This window comes from Elephantulus edwardii, unplaced genomic scaffold, assembly GCF_000299155.1.
Source record: "Elephantulus edwardii isolate Elephantulus edwardi_28Jun2011 unplaced genomic scaffold, EleEdw1.0 scaffold00149, whole genome shotgun sequence".
Classification (NCBI taxonomy): domain Eukaryota; kingdom Metazoa; phylum Chordata; class Mammalia; order Macroscelidea; family Macroscelididae; genus Elephantulus; species Elephantulus edwardii.
In genome coordinates, this window is record NW_006399899.1 from 49,961 (window position 1) to 67,256 (window position 17,296).

Consider the following 17,296-nt stretch of genomic DNA (forward strand, 5'->3'; position numbering starts at 1 on the left):
GTTGCTCCTGAGTACTTTAGAGAGGTCCCTAACAGCAGACTTTCCCATCGCGATACACTTTTAATAGTAGTAGTAATAGTAATAATAATAATAACAATAATATAAGCTAACTGCTGGCCCCAAAGCTGGCCTGGTTTAAAATTGAAATGCGAACTCACTGTCATTCAGTTGGCTATGACTCACTGTGATCCTCTGTTAGCTTCCCTAAGAAATGGCAGTGAGAAAACACTGCCTGTCTTTCTCCTGAGGAGCAACCGCTGGATTTGAACTGTCAGAAGGTCATGGCCTTTGGCTTAGGTCTACACACTCTAGCACTGCAGCTCCTTTGAGGCAGCAGAACAATCAAGGCTATTCACATGATCTTAAATCTATCCTAGATTAAAAGGAAATTAACATTGGTCTAGAAAACCCCACAGAAACATTTCTGAGTATAGGATCCAGAAATCTTATATTTTTCAAAAATTCCCCAGAAATTTTAATGTAGTATCTTTGTTTGCTTTTAGGTATTGTTTCAAGATTTCTGTCATATAGTAATAATAAGGAAAGCAAAACACACCACAAACAAACAAAACCACAAAAACACACACAAAGAGAACCCCAAACCAGACAATAATAACAATAAAATCCCTCAAACTTATTTCCATCCAGTTGGTTCTGACTCGCATCTGAAGCTAGAAAGAGCACAGGAAGATAGTGTCTGTTTTTCTCCTGAGGAGTCACTGGTGGATTTGAACCTAGAGAAGCACAAGCTTTGACTTAGCACCACAGCTCCTTATCGACTATGCCATCATTGTGTTGGGGTTTTCGTTGTTGGTTTTGGGTGGTTGGTATTGTGTGTGCGCGCGTGCAAGCGTGCACCAGAGAGCTGGAACCAACTCATAGCTGACCCTCCAGCGAGTTTTCAGAGGCAGTTAATCGCATGGAAGGAGACTGGTCCATCATTCTCCCTCAAAGCAGCCAATGGATTTGTGCCTTTGGGATTTCAGTGCCACCTCTTACCTTTAGGCCGCCTGTGTTCCCTAAATTCCTAATAATAAGTGGCAATGACTAATAACTAACAAGAAAAGGCTTCTCAAGATCCTCCAGCTAACATCACTGGAAGCACACTTGTTGAACAAGCTGGGTTTATAACTGATTGTGCATGCCACGGGGAGTCAAGGGACAATTCAGTTAAAGATGTTGGAAGGACTTAACGATAGGAATTAGGCAGGTGTAAGGTGATTTGGGGGAGGGTTTAAGGAAGCAGGAGGTTCTCTGATGGTAGAGTCCATAGAGAATTACTCTGTTAAGCAAGACACAGGGCCTCTCTGGGGGTTCAAATTTACCAATCTGCAGGAGGAAGATCAGCAGTCTCCTCCAGTGTGAGTTACTGCCTCCAAAAACCTTCTGGAAGGTCACCTACGGGCAAGTTCTGACTAGACTGCAGTGAGTTAGGAGTGAGTTAAGGAAGCAGGATTGTGTACTAGGGTAAATGCTATCAGAAAGTATGGGTAATTTTATGACTGAACATCTTAATAAATCTTAACAGGAAATAGGAATGCCCAGAAAAATAGTAAAGCAGCAATGGGTAGAAAATAGTAGTCACTCATATAAGACAGGGTAAGGGGATATTCGGTCACTTTTGTGGTTTAAAAAAATGTTTATGGCTTTCCATGTTCAGACGTGAACTGAATTGACTTTTTTCCCTTTATCTATCATGGTCACAGAGTGTCTTTGTTTGATGTTGATGTTCTGTGACATTGTTGATGTTTAATAGAAGAACACAAAGGATTAGCTGATAGTGCCAGACTTGCTCCTGTATACCTGAGTCTACGTTTCTGTTTGTCAAGGCTATTGGACTAGGAATCAGAAGACATGAATTGTATGCCAACTCTCTCTCATTTTCTTCTAAATATGACCTTTTGCAAATAATTTGATCTTTCTGAACTTCAGTTTCTGCACCTGTGAAATTGGATGATCACTGCTTATTCTACCTCACAGAAAGGCTAAAAGGAGCAAAAGACATTGCATTTATAAAAGGAATGCTTTGTAGACTAAAAAATCCGATGAAACATAAGCGGCTGTTCTTCTCATCATTATCATCACTATTTTTTTCCTCTCTTGCAATGATTATATCCATGGGAAAGAATCAATGGCAAGTCATCTCTTGTTACAAAATCCTGATGGTTTCTTCGTTAAGAGAATGGCTGCTGTTGTTGTTGTGTACCAACAAGTAGGAACTCACCCATAGCTGATCTTCCAGCAGGTCTTCTGAGGCAGTTAATCAAACAGGAACCCAAATATTAGTAGTTCAAACCCACCAGCCACTCCATAGGAGAAATAATGTGATAGTCTGCTCTTATAAATATCATAGCCTTAGAGAAGCCATGGGACATTTATTCTATGTCTTATAGGGTGTTTTGGTTTGTAATTGACTCAAAGATAGCTCCATGGGATAAAATTCTTAGACATCTATTCTCAAAAACTATTACAGGCGTGGAAACCTAGGGAGCTTTGGTGGCTTAGTGATAAAAAGATGTGTTGCAATCCCAAAGGAACACAGTTGGAATCCAGCAGCTGCTCTGTGAGAAAAAGATGGGCAATCTCCTCTTACGCAATTTACAGCTTCTGAAAATCTAACTGGAAAGTCAGCTATGGGTTGGTTCTAATTTGATGGCACAACAGGTTTGGACCAATTCTGACTTGATGGCACACAAGTATCAGATAACAGGGAGCTCTGGTGGCATAGTCCATAGGGAGTTGCATTACTAACCCAAAGGCAGCGTCTCCCTGGTAGTTCAAATTCACCAGAAGCTCTACAGGAGAAAGACCAGTAGCCTCTTCCTATGTAAGTTATGTTTTGTTATTGTTATGTGCTGTCAAGTTGCCTGTGACTCATAGTGACCCTATGCACAACAGCCCTGAACTCTAATATATTCTGAGCCAAACTTACTGTCTCTGACACACATACCTCCATTATAGCAGTCACTAAGTTAATCAATCTCATCTAGGGTCTTCCTCTCTTGTGCTGTCCTTCCACCCTTCCAAGCATAGTGTCCCTCTTCAAGGACTCGTCCCTCCTTGCAACATTCCCAAAGTAAGTCAGATGGAGCTTCAGAATCCTTGCCTCTATCTAAGAAGTCTTGTTTCACACTCTCCTGGATGAACCTGTTCGTTCTTTCAGCAGTCCATGGCATATCCAATACTCTTTTCCAGCAACACAGCTCAAAGGCATCAATTCTCCTATTATCTCTAGTCATTGTCCAGCTTTCTGATGCATAGCACGTAATTTTGAAGATCATGGCCTGGATCAGGCACACCTTAGTCTCCAGACTGACATCACTGCTCTTCAATACTCTGAAGAAGTCTCTGACAGGAGATTTTCCCAGTGCAATTTGTCTTTTGATTTCCTGGCTGCTGGTACCAAGAGTATTGATTGTGGAGTCGAGCAAACTGAAGCTGATAACATTCTCAATCTCTTCACCGTCTACCATAATACTACCAATTGGCCCAGTGGTGAGAATCTTTGTTTTCTTGATGTTGATTGAGCTTCAATCCATATTGAAGACTACAGTCCTTGACCTTCTGCAGCAAGTGCTTCAGGTTACAGCATCCCAAAAATACACTGTACAGTCAACTATGAGCTGGTTCAAACTCAATACCAATGAGTTAAGTTCAGTTATTCTCAGCTATAAAGAAAGGATACTGAGAAGACTTTTTATTGAGTAGGAGCAGAAAGAACGGAGATCCACAGACTTTTCAAGCAGGAAAGTACCTAGACTTAGGATTTTGGCTGTGTACTTTGATGATATAGATGAAGAAAACCACTGACAGCAAGGCTACAGGCTCTGCCAGAGTTCCTGCATGAGGTAATAGCATAAATGGGTTTGCAATGCAGCTCACAGGAGTGTGAGACGAGAAATATATTTATTTCTCTAGGATGATGAATGAAGATGGGACCTACATAGTTGGAACAAGTAGGATATGTGATAGTACAGGATAAGAGTAAGAAAATACATGGAAGAACAAACAGGAAAAAAGAAATAATGTATGCCCTTAATTAGAAAGTTCTGGTGGTTAAGTGGTAAGGAGTTGTTCTGTCAATTCGGGAGTTGTTGCTATTTTGTTAGGTGTTGTCGAGGCGAGCATGATTCAGAGCACCTCTACAAATAACAGCTGTGGACCATAACTTCTCCTATGACTTCTACTTCCTGACACAATAGAGCCCATTGCAGCATTCACCATGTCAATCCGCCTGGTTGAGGGTCTTTCTTTCCTTTGCTGACCCTCTGCCTTTCCAATCATCAGAGCCTCTCCAAGGAACAGCCTCTCTTAGCAACATGCTCAAAGCATGTGAGGTAAGGCCTCAACATCTTTGTCTCCAAAGAGTAGTCTGGCTGCATCTTCTCCAAGGTATATTTGTTTGTTCTTCTGGCAATCCATGGGATGTTCAGTGCTCTTCCCCAACACCAGAGCTCAAAGGGGTCAATTCTTTTTCTGTTAATCTTATTCATGTCCCAGCTCTCAGATGCATAGCAAGTGATAGGAAAGATCATCAACTGAGTCAGATGCACCTTAGTCTTCAAACTGACATCATTACTCCTCAATAATTTGAAGAGGTCTGTAACTGTAGACTTTTCCAATGCAATGTGTCTCCTAATTTCCTGACTGCTGGAGACTCAGAGGAACTTGGTTCAAATCCTCCACCAGCTCTCTGGGAGAAAAAATGACCAGTCTCCTAACTATGCAATTTACAGCCTCTAAAACCCTACAGCATGATCACCTATGAGTTAGTTCTCACTTGGCAATACAGAGTGTCCTTCATTATATGTCTCTAAATACCAAGGAAACTTGTAATAAATGTTGTCTTACTTGAAATTGTTGTTAGATGCTGTTGAGTCAAATACAACTCATAGTGACCCTATGACCACCAGATCTGAATCCTGTGCCATCGTCATCATCTTTGACACACTTGAGCCCCCTAATGCAATCACTGTATCAATCCATCTTGTTGAAGGTCTTCCTAACTTTTGCTGACCCTTCTCAAACATGATGTCCCTCTCCAAAGAAAAGCTAAAGAAATACCAGTCATTGGAGAAGAATATCATGCTTTAGTGGGTGAAGGTATAGTACAAGAGAGGAAGATCCTTAAGGAGATGGATTGACACAGTAACTGGGGTATGGGAGTAGGTGTGTTTGAGACAGTATTACTGGCTCAAGATAGGACAGGGATCAGAGCTACTGTGCATAGGGTCACCACGAGTCATAGGCAAATAGTCCTATATGAGACAAAATTTTTCCAACCTTGTCTCTAAGGAACACTTTAGCTGTCCTTTTCCCAAGACACATCTGTTTGTTCTTTCGGTAGTCCATAGGTTATTCAGAACTCTTCTGGACCACCACAAATGAAAGACATCAATTCCTCTTTTGTAATCCTTATTCACGGTCAAGCTCTCACATGCATAGAAAGCTCTGGTGTCCTAGTGGTAAGAAGCTGCATACTAATCCCAAAAAGCATGCAGCTCAAATCTACCATCTGTTCTAAGGGAGAAGAATAGACAATCTCTTCCTGTGCCTGTGTGATTTTTGCCTCTGAAAACCTGCTGGATGGTCAGCTATGAGTTGGTTACTACTTGACAATACACAGAGGTATAGCAAATTATTAAAAAGACCAAGGCCTGGACAGGCACATCATAATCTCCAAATTAATATCACTGATCCTTAATAATTTGAAAAAGTTCATGGCAAAGGACTTGTCCAATGACATTTCCTGATCTCCTACATGCTGGTATTTAGTGTTGGTATATAGTGTTGACCTTGAATCCAGGTAAGATAAAATTACCGACAATTTCAATCTCTTGTTCATCCATCATAATATTGCTTATAGGTCCAGTGATGAGGGGATACAATTAATTTTGAAAGCTGTAGGTATTTTTTATCTTCTGCAGCAAATGTTTCAATTCCTCCTCACTTTCATCAAGTAAGGTTGTGTCATCTGCATAATGCAAGTAGTTGAGGAGTCTTCCTCCAATCCACATTCTTCTTTATAAAATCCAGCTTCTCAAATGATTTGCTCAGCATAGAAATTTAATAGGTATGGAGAAAGGATATATCCCTGATGAACACCCTTCCTAATACCAAATTGTGAAGTGTCCCCTTGTTCTGTTCAGGTTACAACTATTTGGTCTAGGTATAGATTATAAGTGTAATTAATTTTTTTGCAATTCCCATTCTGCTCAGTGTTATCCATCGAAGTGGATAACATTCATATTCATTAATATTCATAGAAGTTATCTTTGATTTAAGTCACATGGTTTTCGGTGGTTAATGCTAAACGTCTCAAATAATTTCAAAGATGATTTTTAAATTTAGGGGAGATAGACTTGAAGATGTATTTTGTTTCTTGTCTACTTGTTTTAATTATCCACAACTTCAATTTCATCTCACCCATGATTAATTGATAGTTAACTTTTTTAAAGACAAGTTGTAGATAGAGAAATAATGGAGGGGTGTCAATGAGCAGTTTTCTCACACTGGATCCCGTCATGTGGCAGAGCTAAGTATGAGTAAGGGACACAAATCCTGAAACTTTGCCTTTATGGACGAAGGCATTATAATCAGACTTAGTCTCTGAGAAGTCAAGGACATCTTAATGTATATAAGCTGACGTTACTCTGAACTCATGAACAAGGCTGTGAATCACATCAGAGAACACACAGCACATATTTTACCACTGAGACAAGACAAAGCACAATGAAGTCATTTTACTTTTGAATGCTTTTCTGAACATACAATGAAATTTACCAAGAGCCAGCACTATTTGGTTGGAGAAAGCTCAGTAATTGGTAGATTTAGCAAAAATCCCACAGAGCAACTATTGCGGGCACAATGGTGTAGCCAGCTTGCTCTTTTGTTGGTTTCTCCTGGGACTGCCAAACTTCCCTGGATGTGGCCCAAATCTTAAAACATGATCCTAGAGGGAAAGGCAAATGGCGTTGGACACAGTCTGGGAGGTCTCTTGGTGAACTGACTGTTCCCCTCCGGGAGGAGAAAAATCATTATTTGTAACTTGAAAGTAATCTTCAATTAATCCCCCTCTATGCTTGGTAGTCTATGTGTGAAGTTCCCTCTTAATTAATATCTTAAACAGAGAAGAGAATGTGTGTGGCAAATGTAGAGAAATGAAGTCTATTGGGATGAATCAGCAGTCTCCAACTTGGCCCAGCCCCAGAGCTGGTTACTGGACCCAGCTGAACGTCTCAATCTGAACTCCTTTCCTCAGCTGGCCTGACACAGGACCCTTCCCCACTGCTGCGTGCTGCTGCTGTAAGCTCCCCTACACATTTCCTCTGGTGGATCAGAGCATTTCCTCATCAGATCCACTGTGGATCTGATAGTAAACAATCAGAATCATGGGTAAAACTTCCATTTGTAGTCTATCCTGGGAACTTAACTATCATTAAAAGCACCGTTTAATTGTGGAAAAAACATTACCCAAGCTATTAACATACGAATTTGTAGTGGGTTTTTGAGACATTCATTAGGTAAACAGGAGAATTCTTGAATTCTCAGATTGCTTTAGTAGTTCACATTGGTTAGAAGACAACAACAATTTGCTCTCAACTAAGTATGCTATCAAGTTTCAGAGGCATTAGAAGCTACTACTGCCTTCTGGAATGGTATTGTGCATTCCACTCTGCGCCTAAATGTGGATGTAAAAGGAATATCCTAAGAAAAATTTGGGGGCAGAGGGTGGTACACATGTACTTGTGCATGCCTGTTTGCATGTTATCAATATTTTTACTATATTTACCACAACCCTCTCTCAAAGAACTGTGGTGGCAGAATGCATAACATGATACATCACTGACAAAAAAAAAGGCAGTTTGAATTTACCAGATGTTCCACTGGAAAAAATATGTGGTCTCCTTACAAAAAAAATTTATTGCCTCCATACCCCAATGGAGAGTCCTAACGAGTTGGAACCAACAAGACAACAGTGGGCTTAATCTGCTTTATCACATTCTCTAGAAATCAATGTTGAAAGAGTCTACCATTAGAATAGCATTTTATCTTTATTGCTTGGGTGCTGTCTGGAGCCTGCCTTACCTAAGGATACTTGTCTCCCACAGCTCATTTATAGGGTGGTATTAATAAATTCAGAATTCTCTAACTATATATCAGTTATAAAACTACAGTTTAGAAACTGACATCAGGGTTTTTTCCAGTCTGCAAAACAGTTTATTTTGCTTAGAATTTTTTGTTTCCTTTCTTTAGTCATGTAAAGTAATTTAAACTGTTTGTTTACTAGCAGAGGAAATGCATCCCTCCTAGATCACCATTTACCTCTCTGAAACGGTTTTCTCCACTCATACTTGAATTGTAGCTTAATCTGCCTGTTTGCCAGGAGGAGAGGTACAGCTTTCCAGAGTTGGCCTTTATCTTTTCAGGGCCTATTTTTCTCAGTCATGTGTTAACTATTCTGTAGGTTGCCTGTTTACTGGAACCTGTGAGTGAATTGTTTTGTGGTTTTTTTTTAGGTTTTATTTTTGTTTTCAGATGTCGAAGTTGATTGATTTATGAACAAAGGTGCACTGTTGGGTGAGTTGGTGTCTAAACCTGGTATGAAATCCTAATGACCATTCCCAGACAGGGAGGCAGTCTCTGAGAAGGATCTCACTGCTTTCTCCCAGATATGTAATAAAGTGCTTATGGATATTGCAATCTGCCTGTCTTATTGGCAACTGAATCTTTGTCTTCTTGATATTGAGTCTCAATCCATATTGAAGGCTGCAGTCGACCCTCTACAGCAAGTGCTTCAGGTCCTCCTCAGTTTCAGCAAGCAGGGTTGTGTCATCTGCTAATACAGATTGTTGATGAATCTTCCACTAGTCCTGATGCCACACTTCTCCTCACACAGTCCACCTTCCCGAATAATCTGCTCTGCATATAGGTTGAAAAGGTATGGAGATATGACATATCCCTGGCGTACACCCTTCCCAATTTTGAACCACGAAGTGTTTCCTTGCTCTGTTCTGACGACTGCCTCTTGGTCCAAGTATAGGTTTCTCACTAGCATAATCAAGTGTTCTAGGATTCCAATTCTTCTCAGAGTCAGCCACAGTTTGTTATGATCCACAAAGTCAAATGCCTTTGCATAATCAATGAAACAAAGATAGACATTCTTCTGGTTCTCCTTGCTTTCAGCTAAAATCCATCTAACATTAGCTACAGTATCCCTAGTACAACGACCCCTTCCAAACCCAGCCTGGCTGGCAGTTTTCTGTTGATGTGCTGGTCCAGTTGCTTTTGGATAATCTTCAGCACAATCTTATTTGAATGTGATATCAATGATACTGTTCTATAGTTTCCACATTCTGTTGGTTACCCTTCTTTTGAATGGGAACAAATATAGATAGATCTCTTCCAGTCAGTTGGCCAAGTGGTTATTCTCCAGATTTCTTGGCACAACTTGATCAGCACATCTAGGGCAGCATCTGTTAAATGAAATATGTCAATTGGTATACCATATACTCCTGGGGCCTTATTTTTTGCTAATTCCTTCAAAGCAACCTGAACTTCTTCCTTCATCACCATAGGCTCTTGCTCATATGTTGTTTCCCGAAATTCTTCTGTGTCTGCCAATTCCTTTCGGTACAGTGGATCATTTAATATTCTGCCTAAAGCATCCTTAATTATAGCAACTTGAGGTTTGAATTTGTTCTTCAGTTCCTTGAGCTTAAGAGATGTTGAGCGAGTTCAGTCTCTTTGATTTTCTGACTCCAGTTCCTTGCATATTTCATTGTAATATTTTACTTTGTCTTCCTGTGCTGCCTTTTGAAATCTTCTGTTCAGCTCTTTGACTCTCTTGAATTCTTCCTTCTGCTTTGGCTTCTTGGCACTCCAATGCAATCTTTAGAGTCTCTTCTAACATCCATCCTGGTCTTTTTTTCCTCTTCTGTCTTTGTAATGACCTTCTGTACTCTTCCTGGATGATACTCTTGTTATTCTCCCACAACTCATCTGGTCTTTGCTCATTGGTGTTTAAGGCCTCAAATCTGTTCTTGAGATGGTTCTGAAATTCAGGTGGGATAGACTCAAGGTTGTAGGAAGCCATCCTGAGTAGATCTTAACTCTGCCACTGATAACACTTTTTGACATGCAGCTGCCACCCCTGTCCATCTCTGGGACTATGCCTACCTCTTAAATCAGCACCAAATCAACACCTTGGGGCATGCCCCTCCCTCTCTTTTGTAAACTGATAACTTAGGGCTGGGTTCCCTGGCAGCCCGGCCTACTCCGCTGCCTATTTAGAGCAGAATTCATTAGATAAATTTGGGCTTGATCAGGAATCTTTGTCTTGCCCCAATCTCTCGTATCTCTGCTCCTCTTTTAATCCGCACAGGTTCCACTCTAGAACACGTATGAACCCGCAGGTCGGTTTCAGCCGGCGGTTACACAAGGTCATATTTTGATCCCCGTGGATTTGATTTTATTGTCCTTAACTTTAGCTTGAACTTGCTACTGGGTCAATTGGCAGCATTATTATAGATAGTAAAGCAACTGAGATTGTTGACAGCTTTAGTTTGCTTGGCTCCACAGTCAACACTCTTGGCACCAGCAGCCAGGAAATTAAAAGGTGTATTGCCATGAGAAAGTCTGCTGTTAGGGACCTCTTCAAAATACTGAAGAGTAATGGTGTCATTCTGGAGATTAAGGTGCACCTGATACAGGCCATGGTCTTAGCAAACACTTGCTATGCATCAGAGAGCTGTACAATGACTAGCGAGAATAGAAGGAGGATTGATGTTTTAGAACTGTGGTGTTGGAAAAGAGTATCCAATATACTATGAACTGCTAAGAAAATGAACAGGTTCATCCTGGAGAGGGTTAAACCAGGCTGCTTCTTGGAGGCAAGGATTCTGAAGGGTCCTCTGACATTCTTTGGACATGTTGCAAGGAGGGACCAGTCCTTGGAGAAGGACATCATACTTGGGAGGGTGGAGGGGAAGATCCTCTATGAGGTGGATTCATTCAGTTACTGGGACAATGGGGGCAAGTGTGTCAGAGACAGTGAGATTGGCAAAGGACAGAACAGGGTTTAAGGCTGTTGTACCTAGGGTCTCTATGAGTCATGAGCAACTTGACGGCACATAACAACAATAATTAGCAACTAACTACAGAAAGAACCCCTTGTGTTCAGTAACATCATGAGTGTTCTTTTGGCAGTAGAGACACGAAGGAGGGGAAGGGGAAGGTAAAAGAGAAGAGAGTGGAAAAGTGAAAAGAGAATAGAAAAGAGATGAGGAGAGAAACAAGGGCAGAGGAGAAAGAGAAAGAGTGAGTGGGCAGAGGTAGACTTAATAAGGAGAGGAGGAAGGAGAGGAAAAAAGCAGAATGGGAAAGAGAAAAGAGAAAGTAAAAGCAGACAAAGTGAGGGAAAGAGGAGAGAGAGATAAGGGAGTAAGAAAGAAAAGGGGTAGAGATACGAAGGGGTAGTTAGAGAAGAGAGAAAAGGAACGAGGGATGGAGGAGAGCATATGAATATAAGAGCAGGGAAAGAGGGAGACTGGCTGGCTCCTTCCCTGAGTAATAGTCATTTGGGCAGTTTCAGCTTTATCAAAACAAAATCTCTCAAGTAAACCAAATCTCCCACTGCAAATAAATGGCAAATGATCAACAGGCTAAATAAGTTCCCTTTGAATGCGGGAGCCTGGGAGCTGGAGGTTGGATTTATTTCCCTCCTGGAGGCAATTTTCACACATGCCGCTTAAATCACTGCTTACTGAAGCTGTTTATTTAATTATTTAGCTTTGTGACTGCCGGGCCAGATGTTATATAAGCAAGGCCGACAACCCAGTCCCCACCAAAACAACATGTTTATGGATTCTGGGCTCCACCAATGCATAGTTCCTTCAATCCCTCAGTCCCTCTTTTGGAGGATGATGGTCTATGGTACCCACCAGCCCTGAATCTCTAGACTCTGGGTGGGGGGTGGGGAGGGAGCTGACCTCCATACCCAACAGAAAAGCCTCCAGGCTCTAAAGCACCTGTTTCTTTTGGCTTGTTTATGAGCTGGGCTCCAGATATTTCAGTCACATTTCAGGGCATTTGGGCAACTGGCTTCTCAAAATGCCCATCTGCACACTTATTTCTTAGCCCTGAAGCCAAACAAATGGCATTTTCTGTCTGAAAGTATAACAATGTCATTCAGACATATACCCCTTTCCACGGTGTGGGTACATTACACAGCTCTTAACTGTTTAGACACTACAGAGTGAGAACTGATCATACCACCTAACACATTACTGCAACCATGATACTCATGTTTATCATCATAATCATTATTATAACTAACCAAGTCCTTGTTTAAATTTCAGGAATATGCAGCTTTAAACCCAGTGGGTGCTCTCCACAGCTGTTAGAAACAGAACTGCTCTATTAAAAGGAAACATATAAATATAGTGAGTGGAGATACATCTGCATATTGCAATTGCATTAGGTTCAAAGCCAGCATGCAAGGCAAAAACAGGGTGGGGATTCAGACCACTGTAAATCCCTTCTATAACCCATAAAGTATGGTATATATGGTTTTGTGCAAACTCTGCTTTCTCTCCAATCAATCCACCACAGCCAGTTTTTCCTTCGGCATCAGAGCAGAGACCCTTCCTCGGCTGAGCGCCAGGTAAAGCAGCTGGCTTATGTTTAGAGGCCATCTTATATTGACAGAAAGATGCCAAGCCCTACCCACCAACAAGTACTGTTCTATTTGCATAAGTCAAATGTGTATATATTATAGAATTCTATGTTTTAATAGCATTGTAGAATGCATGTCACATTCTTTTTCTCAACCCAGTTAAACGCGCTAACACAGATTCTTTTTTTTAGTTCACATGGTATTTGATTCAACCCTCAACATGTTCTGAGGGCCCACTGCTTAGCAGGCATTACGGCAAGGTCTCTCTGTTCTTACCTGTTATCAGCTGAGTTAGTACTTTAGTCTGGTCATTGAGAATGTTCACTGTAACATTTCTGGCAGATTTGAAGTAGAGCGCATTACCCTACAATTAAAAGGAAAAAAAAAGACATATGAAAATGGAAGTAGATTTCCAAACAAATCAAAACCCTTATAATACCAATTCTCTGAGATAACACTGGTCGTAGTCAAGTTACAGCTAATCTGGTTTTAGTTGGAAATTCCCAGTATTTAATGATCTACACATATGTAACACCTAAGATACATCTCCAAAAATGTATTTTGTCGAAAAAAGACAAGCAGACATGTACAGATACAGACACACTCAATATAGATTTTTTAAAAGAAAATACAAATGCACACAGAGATTACCATAGCCAAATCAGAGACAACTGGGGTGTGATGACCTTTAGAACTGAATGCACATACTATCAGTCAGACTTGGTACATAGAATGACCAGATCAATCCTGGCATCTACGGGGACTTTCCTAAGAGAAAGAGTGGCTGGAGAGCAGCCATGGCAGTATTTTATCATATATACACTGATAATCTGGAAACCAGAGACTACGAGCTAGTATTAACTGCTAAAATAAATAGACTGACTCAGGTCTCAGTAAGCAGCCATCCTCCTGGGTGAGAGCTACACCCATTGTTCAGAAGAGAGATGATGACCTCTGCCCCTTCAGGACAACCTCTGATTTCAGTGCAATGCCACGCAGGAATTTAAAATGAAAACTTCACACAAATAAGCTTCTATTATTGGGTAAAGTATGAAATAGTACTAGTAGCCCTCATTCCAAAATAATGGCTAATTCTGTGCCAAACTAAGTTAGACTAAGATGATTATCTGTTTTCTATTAACTATCTCAAAGTATAGTCTTTCTTCCTTGCAACATGATGGTAGCTAGCTGCTTGGGGGAGGAAGGGCAGGGGGAGGCTGTGGTATTAGGCAGCCTCACTCTACTTCCTCCACTGCCATATGATTTGATTATTATTATCTCCTAGTAAAATCTGGTAGGCATGAACTGTAGCTCTATATGACCACTCTCCTTAGTGGGTGGCACAGCAGATCGAAGGTCAAAGTCAGACTGGCCCCTCTGGATACAGTGGTGTTCATTGTTCATTTTTCAAGTAAGTTTTCCTGAATCAATGTCCTCTAGCTTGATTCACTTCTGGTTTGACTTTTTTTTTTTTTGGTGTTTCTGTGAATGTTTATACTGAAAGACTTCCCCTCCTGGATTTGAATGCCAAGAGTGAGTAAACAAGAAAATCATTTAATCTAAGATTGCCATTGGTCTCTATGTTTATCTGTACATCAGAAAATAAATATTAGCCTCAAATATTTTCTTTTGTTGCTGGTGTTGTTAGGGGCCATGGAGTCTTCTCTGACTCAAAGATACTCCATGGACAACAGTTCAAAACTCTGCCCCCTCCCCCATCATCCTCACAATCTCTGTTGTGTTTAGCAGTTCTGTTTATTCAAAACTTTAAATCAGGCTAGGTAATGACATTTCCCAGCTGGGAACACAGACAGGATGCTACATGTTTCTAGAAGATAATGTATCAATCTTTTATTTATGCTTTGAAGCAACCTGGCATGGAGAGAGATAAGTAAACTAGAAGCCAGAAACTAGATGAATTCCATTATGATTGTCTAAATGTGCAACCTTGAGAAAATCACATGGTTCTTTCATGTTCCCTTTGCCTTCTCTCTCCAAAAGCAACACCAGTATTATCAAGGACCTCATTAATGACATAACTGAGTGCCCACTGTGTGCCAGATCTATACCGTAGTAAGAACTATGGGCCACACAGACTATTTTCCAATCCAAACTCGACCATATGCTAGATATGTGACTCTGATTAAATTTTAATTGCCCTAAGATTCAATTTCCTTATATGCACGTTTATTCAAATGTTAAATAACATTTTTGTTGTTTTGTTGTTATGTGCCATGGAGTCACTTCCGACTCATAGTGGCCCTATGTACAACAGCCCTAAACCCTGCTCTGTCCTGTGCCAATCTTACTGTCTCCAACACACCCACCTCAATTACCCCAGTCACTGAATCAATCCACCTCATAGGGGGTCTTCCACTCCTAGGCTGTCCCTCCACCCTCCCAAAAATGACATCCCTCTCCAAGGACCAGTCCCTCCTTGCAACATGTCCAAAGTATGTCAGACAAAGCCTCAGAATCCTTGCCTCCAAGGAGCAACCTGGTTTAACCTTCTCCAGGGTGAATCTGTTTGTTTTCTTAGTTGTCCATTGTACATTCAATACTCTTCTCCAGCACCACAGCTCAAAGGCTTCAATTCTCCATATATTCTTCCTAGACATTGTCTAGCTCTCCGATGCATAGCAAGTGATTGCAAAGACCATGGCCTATATCAGGCACACCTTAATCTCCAGAGTTACACCAAATGTTCTTCAGTACCCTGGAGAGGTCCCTAACAGCAGACTTTCCCATAACAATACATCTTTTAATTTCCTGGCTGCTGGTGCCAAGAGCATTGACTGTGGAGCCAAGGAAACTAAAGCTGTGAACACTCTCAATCTCTTCACCATCCATCCTGACGCTTCCAGTTGGCCCAGTGTATTTAAAAAAAAGGGGGGGGGGAGAAAAAGGCATGTAGCATTGTTGTTGTTGTTGAGTACCATTGAGTCAGAACCAACCCATCCATAGATGACCCTCCAGCAGGTTTACAGAGGCAGGTAAGTGCACAGAAGGAGAATGCCCATTCTCTTCCTGCCGAGCAGCTGCCGGGTTTGAACCACCTGCCTTCAGGATTGCAGTGATGTTTCTTGCCAGTAGGCCTATTAAAATGACTTATTTTCATATTTAATTATTAAAACACACATCGTACTGCACTGGGTAAGTCTTCAGTAGCTGTTTGGATAAGAAAGGAAAAAATGCAAAGTAAGAAAGGAAGGGGAATCACAAAGGACCGAGGGGAGAGGAGAAGGAGCAAAGAGAAAAAGAGGAATATGGAATGGAGAAAAATGAGGGGGAAATCTTCCTTTCCATTGATTAATCCTCACAGTTTATCCGTGGAAAGAACCCGGTGGTTTCATTTTCAACCTTCTGTCCCCATGATCTGTTTCTGTTCCAAATGATCTCCATGTAGATGATTAGCTCACTATTTTCTTCCTAATTTCAGTATCTTCAATTGCTATCTGCCTACACTTCATATTATTTCAATAATTCAGTTGTGCTAAAAATCTTAGAACAGCTTTGCTGAAGATTTACAGCCAGAGATAAAATAAAACCACTATTCCTTTTTATTGCCGTGTCAAAATATTATAGTTTAGCATTAATTGTTCTAATAAGTGAACATCCTGGGAAGCAGACTCTTCACTGTGTCTCAGTTTAAATGCTTCTTTTAGCCCTGGCTCAGTTGCTATAACCTTCCCATATACCTGATAATAGAAGCATCCTAAGGGGGGAAATAGGCACTCACTAGATAGTAAATGAAGAACCTCCCACTACAGCTGAATCAGTTTGGTTTTTACTCCTCAACCAGAAAGACTAACTCAGTGACTGGGGTAATGGGGGTATGTATGCCAGAGACAATAAGGTTGGCTCAGGACAGAGAAGGGTTTGGAGCAGTTGTACATTAGGTTGTTATGAGTTACAAGTGACTCGATGGCACATAACAATAACTTTGACTCCATCCACTGGGCCTGAAGGAGGTAGTCATGTTTCATGGTAGAATTTTTGCCTTCTGTGAAAGAGATCTGAGTTCAACTTTCTAATCAATGTATCTCATGGACAGCCACCAGGCACCTGTCAGTGTTACCATGATACTGAATCTATTCTAGCAGAGTTTTAAGAGAAAAGTGGACTAGGAAAAAAAAAAAAGATCTGGTGACCTACTTCCAAAAATCAGTCAATAAAAACCTCTGAGGATCACAAAAGTCAGAATCCTCGCCCATTTGGGGATTGTACAGGACAGACATTGCTTTGCCCTGTTGTACTCTTGTCCTCATGATCCGGGATCCACCCAAGGCTGTAAACAACCCTACCTGAGACTAACCCATGGAAACACGAGCCAAGAAAATTATCCCCGAGTCCTCTGTGTATTAGAACAAGCAGAAAACCACACATGTTTCTCGTGAGAAGTCCAAGTTCTACCTTCTCAGGATCTTCTTTTTCACTTCCTCTCTTTTCTACACAGACTATGGCTTCTAACCTGGAAAAGTTAATTACTTTTGCAGAAGTTACTGCTTTTGAACTCCAAGGCCAAAGAGCATGAGGAAGTACAGGAGAGGCACCTCTAGGACAGTCAGAAACCAGTCTCTGACTGTCTCACATTCAAATAATATAGTCTTGAGCTCTGGA

The 17,296-nt window shown here is 41.0% G+C and overlaps 1 protein-coding gene across 1 annotated transcript in view; it reads right to left on the reverse strand.

Moving 5' to 3' along the window:
* LOC102855540 (delta-sarcoglycan-like) overlaps nt 1-17,296 on the reverse strand; it is a gene marked incomplete at its 3' end in the record, with an annotated part of 449,465 nt that overhangs the window by 2,924 nt on the left and 429,245 nt on the right. Inside the window, exon 3 of the mRNA XM_006894744.1 lies at nt 12,953-13,040. Coding sequence (XP_006894806.1) covers nt 12,953-13,040 — 88 coding nt within the window. The remainder of the gene's footprint in view (nt 1-12,952; nt 13,041-17,296) is intronic.